Source organism: Perca fluviatilis, chromosome 1 (assembly GCF_010015445.1).
Source record: "Perca fluviatilis chromosome 1, GENO_Pfluv_1.0, whole genome shotgun sequence".
NCBI classification, from domain to species: Eukaryota; Metazoa; Chordata; class Actinopteri; order Perciformes; family Percidae; genus Perca; species Perca fluviatilis.
In genome coordinates this window covers 38,981,420-38,992,350 of record NC_053112.1, presented here as the reverse complement: position 1 = coordinate 38,992,350, position 10,931 = coordinate 38,981,420, and the positions used below count along the sequence as shown (strand labels likewise).

General features: G+C 44.3%; 1 protein-coding gene across 1 annotated transcript; it reads right to left on the bottom strand.

The window, feature by feature from the left end:
* Positions 1–1,267: 1,267 nt before the first annotated feature.
* LOC120568555 (ras-related protein Rab-33B-like) lies at positions 1,268–6,647 on the bottom strand. Its single transcript, XM_039816178.1, has 3 exons — positions 6,223–6,647; positions 2,525–2,703; positions 1,268–1,876 (listed from the first exon to the last, which is right to left on the bottom strand). Exons 1-3 carry the CDS (start codon positions 6,439–6,441, stop codon positions 1,549–1,551), a joined length of 726 nt encoding a protein of 241 aa, XP_039672112.1. The 5' UTR covers positions 6,442–6,647; the 3' UTR covers positions 1,268–1,548.
* Between the last annotated feature and the right edge of the window lie 4,284 nt (positions 6,648–10,931).

Genomic DNA, 10,931 nt, shown 5'->3' with positions numbered 1-10,931 from the left:
CTGTACATAGTCAGCAACAATACTCAGGTAGGTACTAAGGTGGCCAATGAGTGCAAAGAAAACATCCCCCACACCATAAAACAACCAGTTTTAAACCATTCACCATGTACAAGGCAGAATGGATCCATGCTTTCATGTTGTTTTATTGCTCTTTGGATTATTGATACTTTCACAGTATTTATAGAGCACCGTAAACCTGCTTTATAACAAAAAAAGGCCATGGAAATCTTACTTTTTACAATATGGGACCTCCAGAGGCACATGTGTGAAATTAGTGGAATGTCTCTATATAGGCTGTCTCTGAAGCATTGTATTTAGCTATAGTATAGTGGAAATCACATCTGTTAGAGTGACAATATTGTCAGATGTTGAAACATAAGCTTCAGATTTCTTCCCTTCTCCACGCCCCTTCGGAAGTAGGTGTAGATGTGCCAGAAACCCCAACTCTGCTTCTACGAACACGAGCATCAGGAACGATGCAGCTGTTTTCACAGTCAACAGTCAGAGAAATAGTTTGTTGAGAGATTGGTTTTCTACACTCTTTTATTTCAACTTTTCTAACTTAAAAAAAAAAAAATCTTTTATTGTTATTTTGTCGAGACCAGGTAAAGTGAAATGCTTGACATCATAAAAAAAAAAAAACACATACAGCACATTGCATTGGTCTGTGGGTCCTTTGCGTCCATGATTGTCTCTTGAAATCATAAAGATCCTTATGATCCATGACTTGGATTCAACCAAAGCCAGGCTATTGTAAGGGGTGTTCTAACTTATTTATTAGTACATTGCTTTTTTTTTATTATTTAAAATGTGTGTTATGGCAAGACAAAAACATACTCTCCTCCCTTTTGTCTTTCCTGAGCCTAGAGGAAGACAACTACCAGTTGGCTGTTGAATGTTGCATCAACATGTGATACACACACACACACACACACACACACACACACACACACACACACACACACACACACACACACAGTGAGCAGAAGAGGTTTTCCCTCATCATGTGACGGCCTCTGAGTCATCATCGATTGGACGCACAATCTCAATACATGTGATGCGCGACGCCCACACTGCTCATGCACAACACCGGTGCGTGACAGGTCACTGACCAACCGATGATTTGTCCATCTGGACACAGTCCTGTGGTGGGAGACCCTTACCAGCCAGGAATTAGATTGTACCATACTTAATCATTACACAGCTGTCTTAAAGATACTCGTATACAGCGCAACAAACAGCGAGCCAGGACAGAGCCTCCACCAAATACATTCACAGTCTTTTATTTCGCAGTAATAACATCACAAATATACACAAAATTTCCACATTTAAGAGTATAAATATTAAAAGTTCGGTGCGCGAGTAACAGCAACTGTCTTTCAAATGTAACATCTGTTTTGCATTTTTTTGTCTTTGGTCAAAAAATGATTATTATGCACAAAATGATGGTCATTCGCTTACTCACACAAACACACACACACACAATCATACACTTACATAAAGAGCTAAAAAACATGACATTCTCCCAAAATCTTCTCTCTCTGTCTCTCAGCAGCAGGTCCACAGCTCTTTGTCGGCTCTTTTCTTGTTGAGGATTTTAAAGGAGCCGCAGGCCGGCGAGCTTGCTGCTGAAGGCCTCCTCTGTCTCTTCAGTTTAGCACCAAGAGCAACAACGATGTCTTCCACCTTATCCTGCTGATACGACACCTCGGCATCAACCCGGCGACCGTTCCCACGTTTGTTTGGCGGGTTCTTGGCCGACGTCTCAAAAGACATCATGCCGTGGGCTTTGGCGAAGCTGGCCGCCAGCTCCTGGCTCACCTGGCCGTCGGCCCTGCTGGGGTCCCGCAGGTCGCTCTTATTACCCACCAGGAACCTGCCAGGAGAAAGGCCAGCGGAAAGGGACTAAATGGAGGTCGGTGATGTTAAAAATTGCACAAAAAAGTTATAGGGTCGTAGGATGTGGACTACAGATGATCGATTTGATTTTTAAAAACAAAAGCAAAGTCTGTGAAAATGGCAAGTTTTGAAGAAAATTTGGATCGTGCAACAAGGCAGGCCTGCTTGGTTCTTTCGGGGAATGATTATAAAGATTTACAAAGAATATGTTTACGGCATTGACTCTCTAACTGGGCCGTTTGGGGCCGATTGGTGGGATTGCTGTGGACGAAATACACACGGAGATACACTGGTGAGAGCAAATTATGTTTAACCATGTATCAGCTAATTTCAATAGCTCACGTTAATGTATTGTGTGAACAGAATATGAAACTTTGTTTATATGTGGCATTTTCTTCTGCCGGGGTGCAAATGTTCCACCAAAACAAGTTCCTTCCCGAGACTATTTTACGGAGCAGCCGTCGCTGCGTCCGGAGCTTAGCGCCGCTAAAGACGACCATGATTGGTTTAAAGAAATGCAAACAACCCAGAGCATTTTTTCTCTCTCCTGTCGTAGAATCTATGTGTGGTGTAGCCAGACCTTACTCCACAGTTGGTATCGATATGTCTGGCAATGCGAGACTACCTGGGGATGTCTCGCCCGAGGGAGTGCTGCCGGCACTCTTCTATCCAGGCAGTCAGACTGCGGAAGCTGGCAGGGCAGGTGACATCATATATGAAGAGCACAGCGTGGACGTTGCGATAGTAGTGTTGCACCATGGACTTACGGAAACGCTCCTGTCCTGCTGTGTCCCACAGCTGGAGCTGGAGGTGAGAGGGGGAGAGAGAGAGAGAGAGAGAGAGAGAGAGAGAGAGAGAGAGAGAGAGAGAGAGAGAGAGAGTGAGAGATTGACATGTAGGCAGGCACTTTGGAGGAGGTTGTAGAGACAGAAAAAAAGTGGTAAAGAGGAAATGAATGAGAGGACAGGCATGGAGAGGAAAATAAATCCTGTGTTGAAATACCCCCCCTCCGCACGCGCACACACACACACACACACACACACACACACACACACACACACACACACACACACACACACACACACAGTGAATCACCACTGAGAGAGAACAGAGAGCAGACAAGTTGATCTCATCATTAGAAAGTCAGATCTCTCTGTGAATAACACCAATCTAGTGCTGACCAAGCAAATAAATACATACATTGGAGACAACATAAACGTACAATACAATCAGTGCCTGAAATGGGCCAGTACTAGGTACCGGGCCGGCACTTCTGATTTGTGTCCACATACAGTAAGTACCCTTACTTCTAATTGTTACTAACAGTATTATTAATAGGCTGATGCTTGCACCAAAATAGGCAATCTATTTAATGATTTATTGTGAAAAACCAAGCAGTTCTATGTAAAATCAGACATTCAGCACCCCCGTATAGCCCGAATGGAATGATCCTTTGTTTCTTAAGCACAATCTCAGACACTGCGACGGTTCAAGAGGGCAGCTGATAAAGGCTCCTTAGATCGGACTACTTGGGGGTCACCCCTTACTAGATATACTGTAGCACAAATATAAATATATCCAAGACACAACACATGTGATGATCATGTCATGGAACTGCTGAATTAGGGTACTGGCACCCTTTTTTTTGGTCCAATGCAGGCACTGAACACAATAACACAAACGTATTTGATTACCAGGTCTACGCTGTGAAAGGACTTTGTGTAAAAGCCTGCAAACACAGATTTGAAAGGAAAATCTCGAATCTCAAAAACCTGAAGACCTGTGACTTGATTTCCATGAGACTTGGCTTGATTGACTTGGACTTGCACCAGAAGTCTAATAAAAACATCCCTGGTAAAATGGCAATTCAATTTGCATTAAAAAAAAAAATTATTATGTCCAATTCCATTATTAATTTAAGGTACTGGGGGGCAAAGCTGGAACCCTCCTCTACCCTAAAGTTATAAACAAAATCCTGTCACCACTGACACACTTCCCCTGTCATGTGGTCATTTCAAAACACTCAGGAAGTAGCACAAGCCAACTAACGCCCACAGAATCACTGAAGAAACCAGGCCCTTCCATGTGTTCACGCGACGCGGTTCAAATTAAACTTGTGACAACCTGAGGAAAATCAGAGTTGAGTTAAGGCTGTTGATGTAACCGCTAACATGCCATAGGAATCAAACATGTCATCTTCACAGTGATTTACAGGCTGCATTAGTTCTGCTGAGTTTCTTTCACCCAGAGGATTCTCAGTCATGCAGTCTGGGACAAATCCCTCAGAATAAGGGCTGGGCGATAGGATGACAAATATCGTCAAAAGGCTATAAAATGTCTATCGTTTACAACATCTATGTCGTTTCTGTCAAGATTACAGAGCATTACAGCAATATTCTTTGCACGTTATGTTCACTTTGCACTGAAGTTCTTAATAAAACAGAAAAACTCCGTATTCTTCTGTCAAGTTTCAGATTTTATTCACACAGGAGTATTTCATATAGGCTTTTTATTTATTGAATTATCAGAACATACTATGTTTGTGATATATGTAATTGTCGAGGTATGAAATGCCCTGTATATCGGGAATGAAGGTTTTGGCCATGTCGTCCAGCCTAATAGACCTATTTAGAGTTAAACCCGGCTATGCCCTGCAGTGCCCCGCAGTGCCCTGCTATGTCCTGCAGTACCCTGCTATGTCCTGCAGTACCCTGCTACGTCCTGCTACACCCTGCAGTGGCCTGCTATATCCTTCTATGCCCTGCAGTGCCCTGCTACACCCTGCAGTATCCTGCTACGCCCTGCAGTACCCTGCTACGTCCTGCAGTGCCCTGCTACGTCCTGCTACACCCTGCTATGCCCCGCAGTAACCTGTTACTCCCTGCAGTGCCCTGCTACGCTCTGCAGTGCCCTGCTACGCCTTGCAGTACCCTGCTACGTCCTGCTACACCCTGCAGTGGCCTGCTACGTCCTTCTATGCCCTGCAGTGTCCTGCTACGTCCTGCAGTGCCCTGCTACGTCCTGCTACACCCCGCAGTACCCTGTTACTCCCTGCAGTGCCCTGCTACGTCCTGCAGTGCCCTGCTACGTCCTGCTACGCTCTGCAGTGCCCTGCTACGCCCTGCAGTACCCTGCTACGCCCTGCAGTACCCTGTAATGCCCTGCAGTGCCCTGCTACGCCCTGCAGTATCCTTCTACGCCCTGCAGTATGCTGTAATGCCCTGCAGTGCCCTGCAACACCATGTAGTTCTACAACTACTATTTCTGGTCATAGTTCCATTATCTTTATTATGACTATTATTGCCACTGTTCATCACACCCCCAACGGGCACCGTCAGACACCGCCTACCAAGAGCCTAGGTCTGACCCAGGTTTCTCCCTAAAAGGAAGTTTTTCCTCGCCACTGTCGCACTAAATGCTTGCTCTTGTGGGAATTACTGGAATTGTTGGGTCTAAATTATAGAGTGTGGTCTAGACCTACTCTATCTGTAAAGTGTCTTGAGATTAACTCTTGTTATGATTTGATACTATAAATAAAATTGAATTGAATTTTGTCTGGTCTGAATTATCAGTGGAATTGGGCCCATGAAGAGCGCTGAATTCAATGTGAAAATTACAGGTGATTAACATACAACCTAAAAGAGCCAACATGACGTGGATTACTTCATTAGCAGTCGGTTTATTTAAACTAACCAGTTGGAAGCAAATGGTGTGTGTAAACAGATCTGTTAGCCTGTTTATTTGTTCTGACCTGCAGTTTGTTTCAATTGCCGGCCGCTGCAACTCTAAGTTCTGTTAAATCTAAGATGAAGACGTTTGTTTGTGATGCTGCCTTTCTTTAAATAATTGCATTTCTTATACCTGCACTACAGGGGCGATTCTAGGATCAGGGCTGTAGGGGTTCCTGGCATCTATCCATAGAAAAGCAGACATTTCCAAAATGCTGTATCAATAACTTTTGAAAATTAGAGATTTATGCAATTTTGACTAATTTTCTGAAAATGGCTCAGAATGTTTTTTTTTCTTTCAGAATTATCTCGGCATCTAGATTTTGGGTTTAGTTTCATGATGCTGGGATATTTCCAGAGCAGAACTCCTCAGATTAGCTGTAGATTAACAGTTTTTTGGGGTGCCGGGATCAAGTTTAAAAAAGGGCTTTAATCACCCCTCCTGCACTGTAACTTTTATTCTTGTATTTTGTCTTATTCTATTTCAGTTTTTATATGTATATATTTGTAAGTGTTTTTAACTGCTCTTTAATGTTTTAGGCGATGTAGCCTAAAGCACTTCGAATTGCCTCGATGCATACACTTCCCCCGGTACCTTGATTTTCTCTCCGTGGACATCCAGCTGTAAATCGCGGAAGTCCACCCCGATGGTAGCCTCCACTCTGCGGGGGAACTCTCCGGCGCAGAGTCGGTGTGTGAGGCAGGTCTTCCCCACCCCGGAGTCTCCTATCACCAGCACTTTAAAGGTCCGACACCGAGTCAACACGGAGGACAGGCTGCCCAAAGAGTTGGAAAACTCAAGAGATGACTCCATTTACCCGACGTTCAACTAAAAAATTAAAAAAAAAAACGCGCTCTGCGTCAAACGTTATCTCCAAGAAAGGTTTCTAAAAAAATGCAGCTTCACGAGGTATGAACGAAATATAGTTGGACTTCTGTGGGAAACGCGCCAGACACGATCTCTTGAGGTTGTGTTCACGGCGCTGGGCAGTGGGAGTGGGAGGAGAGCATGCCGTGGACCCAGGGCCTGGGGGGGGGCGGGGCTGATTCAATGAGGAGCAGCAATCACCAAATGACATGCTGATTAATAAGATGGATTTCTCCGAAAACAGCGAGAAAGGCAGCAGCTATAGGACCACTGCAAGTTACTTCTAGACAGAAACGCTTTCATCGTTGTGAAACAGATTTCCCACCTACGTGCTGGATTAAACGTGTAGCCTAATACTTATTTTATTTACGTCAAATCGTCACCAACCACGTTCATAGGCTACAGCACTAACAGCAGCCCCCCTCGTCCGCTCACCTGTCCTGTGAGGAACGTGCTGCTGCTGCCCCCTACTGGTAGTTAGAGTTCTGTCTTTGTGTGTCCTGTCCTGCACCTTATATATATGTCAATGGTGTGCACACCGGACTATGAAATATTGACTGTATCTTTCAGACCATTCTATCTCTCGCGAGAGTTGGGTAAAATTACTGTTATTCTTGTGTATGTGCCCGGACCAAATGACGAAGCAGCAGGGGAAAAAATAACAGAGAGCTATAATGATGCACTCGCCCGTTCTGCAGACCAGCCTGTCTTCGTCTTCGGGGACTTTAACTCATGTAACTTGTCTACACATCTGCCCACTGTTCATCAATATGTTGACTGTCCCACACGGTTAAATCGGACCATTGACCGCTGCTACGGAAATATCCCTCAGGCATACAAAGCGGTGTGCAGACCACCCCTCGGAAAATCCGACCATAATGTAATTCACCTCCTGCCTAAATATAAAGCTATGCTTAAAAGGACGAAACCAGTCATTAATCAGATACAGGTGTGGTCTGAAATAAACCAAGATCAACTCAGGGACTGCTTTGACAACACAAATTGGGACACCTTCTTTGAATCCTGCCAGGATGGGAATGAACTTACGGACACTATAACGTCATATAGACTATTACATTCTGCGAGGACTGTGTGTCTGAAACAAAGACTATTAAAATATTCCCAAATAATAAACCCTGGGTTTCCAAACAATTGAAAACCTGTCTTAATGAAAGAATTTTTTTCCTTTTGTTCAGGCAATATGGAATTAGTGCAGGAAAAAAGGAAACAATTAAGGGGGGTATCCTAAAGGCAAAAATTGAATATAAACATAAGATTGAGAGTACATTTTTCAGCGGTAACATAAAACAGGCCTGGGAGGGTTTAAACACTTTAATGGGGAAAAGCTGCAAAAAAGGTGACAGTCTTGTAGCTTGCAGTCAAAGTCTTGTAGAGGAAATGAGTACGTTCTTCTGCAGGTTCGATGCTGTGGATGATAAGGGTGAGTGTGATGACATCTGTAAAAATCTCCCAATAGGTTCACCAATATTTATCACAGAAGATGCTGTTGCCAAAAGCCTCACCAAATTAAAGCCGAATAAGGCCACTGGCCCAGATGGCCTGAAAGCCCGCTTACTTAAAGCCTGTGCCCCACAATTAAAAGGTGTTTTCTCAAGGCTTTTTACCTCCCTCCTAGTTGCTGGTGTACCCACGTATTGGACATTTTCTTTAATAAGGCCCATAGGCCTACCTAAGAAGCCTGGTGCAAGTAAGCCTGAAGATTCCCGACCTATAGCCATCACCTCCATACTGTGTAAAACAATGGAGATAGTTCTGGTAGATCTCCTGACCTCTCAAGTGACCAGCGTGTTAGATCCGCTGCAGTTCGCTTACAGAAGTGACAGAGGGACTGATGACGCTGTGCTGGTTCTTCTACACCCTATTTCAAAACAGCTTGCACTTCCTAAAGGGCATGCTAGAGTCCTATTTGTAGATTTTAGTGCAGCTTTTAAAGGTCCCATGGCATTAAAATTTCACTTTATGAGGTTTTTTAACATTAATATGAGTTCCCCCAGCCTGCCTATGGTCCTCCAGTGGCTAGAAATGGTGATAGGTGTAAACCGAGCCCTGGGTATCCTGCTCTGCCTTTGAGAAAATTAAAGCTCAGATGAGCCGTTTTGGAATCTGCTTGTTATGAGGTCATAAGGAGCAAGGTTACCTCCCCTTTCTCTGCTTTGCCCGCCCAGAGAATTTGGCCAACCCATGAGAGAGAGACATCATGGCTTTCAAATGAGAAAAGTGGCAGTTGGTCAAGCCCACACCCCCACCATCCACCTTGCCCCTCCCTCTCTCCTCCTCAATAGCTTCAGACACAGAAATGGCACATCCTAAGGAAAGCTCATTGTAGGACTGGCTCTAGTGGCTGTAGTTCTGCACCAAAGCTGAATTTCGTGAAAGAGACTTCAGATACAGTATTAGGGGACCCCTTAGGTCTATATAAAAGCATTCAAAGAGCACCATGTCATGGGACCTTTAATTCTATGAAGCTACATATTCTCCTGCAAAGACTAGCCAATTTTAAAGGGGTGATAGAATGCAAAACCGATTTTACCCTGTCATAGTTGAATAACGACAGTTCGGTGGGTAAATAGGACATACATAGAAGCTCAAAATCCCACTGACACCCCTTTACTATGAAAATTTCATATTTTGAAACTGCCGCTGAAAACGGGCGAATCCCAACAAAGCTGGAAGTTGACGTCAACCTCCCAAAAACCGGAACCTTTGTCAGCCCATGGGTGTATTAAGAGAACGGTCACGCCCCAACATTTACATAGGCTACACAACTGACCTGAGATCAGTTAGTCTTCTGAATCTAGGTCGCGAGAATCTCGAAAAAATGTATACATTGTTCATATGCTATTTTACCATTAAATTCACTTCTGAGAATTTTTTATGCGAGAATTCAACTACTTAGAGGTCAAATAATGGCGGCGTTTTACGAAAATTGATGTCTAATTGTAAATTTTGTCCGACTGTGTCGGACTTCAGAGGCTGGTGCTGCCTGTGTTGCTGCCTCACCCCCCTGGCCTGCCTTCCTCCACAGACCCCGTGTAATCTCGCACGGGCTGCTGCAGCCCACAGCACCTCATACCGCGCAAAGTCACCGTTTGGGCTGGTGGACTACTACCAAACGCGCTGCTCTGACAGAGCTCCAGGGCCTGCAACTCCCCTTTCCTGCTAGCTAGCTAAATGCCCGGTGTATGTGGAGTGAAAGCGCGGTCAGCGAAGCTTGTTACGCCAGCATTCTCTTACCACAGATTCTAGTTAATCTTATAATGTGTGTAATTATAATGTGTTGAGTTATTTAAACAAACGATTGGGAAAATAAACGCCGCTTGTCCATGAGTCTCATTGATAGAGCCTGCGGCTGGATGGAGCTCTATCAATGAGAGCTAGCTAGCCTCCTCTTAGAATTCCTCTGGAATTCACAAATATTCATTAACTTGAAATCGGACACCGTTGTTAGCTTTATAAAAAATATAGTTAGATGTTGTATAAGTGGCGTGAGAAATTCAAACTGTAAATATACCGAATTACGACCAAAAATGAAGCTAACTAGCCGGCAATCTGTACACATAGGATTGAAGGGACAGTCGCAGCTAACGAAACCCTTACAGCTCACAAATATTCATTAACTTGAAATCGGACACCGTTGTTAGCTTTATAAAACATAGTTATATGTTGTATAAGTGGCAACGAAATTCAAACTGTAAATATACTCAATTACGACCAAAAATGAAGCTAACTAGCCGGCAATCTGTACACATAGGATTGAAGGGACAGTCGCAGCTAACGAAACCCTTACAGCTCACAAATATTCATTAACTTGAAATCGGACACAGTAGTTAGCTTTATAAAAAATATAGTTAGATGTTGTATAAGTGGCGTGCGAAATTCAAACTGTAAATATACTCAAATTACGACCAAAAATGAAGCTAACTAGCCGCAATCTGTACACATAGGATTGCAGGGACGAGTCGCGCATCGCGAAACCCGTACAGCTCACAAATATTCATTAACTTGAAATCGGACACCGTTGTTAGCTTTATAAAAAAAATAGTTATATGTTGTATAGCTAGCTAAGTGCGGGACATGTGTGTAACATTTGGTAAGAGATTGCTGGTGTAACAAGCTCGCGGCCGCCGCGCTCTCACACGCAGGCCATTTAGCTAGCAGGAAGAGAGGAGATGCAGGCCCTGGCGCTTTGTCAGGGCAGCGGCGTTTGGTAGTAGTCCACCAGCCCAAACGGTGACTTTGCGGGTATGAGGTGCTGTGGGCTGCAGCAGCCGTTCCGAGCTCAATCGAGCTCACAGCAAGCCGGGGTCTGTGGAGGAAGGCAGGCCAGGCGGCGGAGCTCTAACACACGCAGCTGAACTCCGACACACAGTTTTACCAAATTTGCAATTAGCCAACTCATTTTCGTAAACGCCCAG

Bases quoted from the DNA above. Each gene is read 5' to 3' on its own strand.
- LOC120568555 (XM_039816178.1), bottom strand. From the start codon at position 6,441: ATGGAGTCATCTCTTGAGTTTTCCAACTCTTTGGGCAGCCTGTCCTCC. The intron at 2,704-6,222 runs GTACCGGGGGAA...TCTCACCTCCAG, and splicing joins TCCACGGAGAGAAAATCAAG to CTCCAGCTGTGGGACACAGC. The intron at 1,877-2,524 runs GTAGTCTCGCAT...TTCTCCTGGCAG, and splicing joins CTCGGGCGAGACATCCCCAG to GTTCCTGGTGGGTAATAAGA.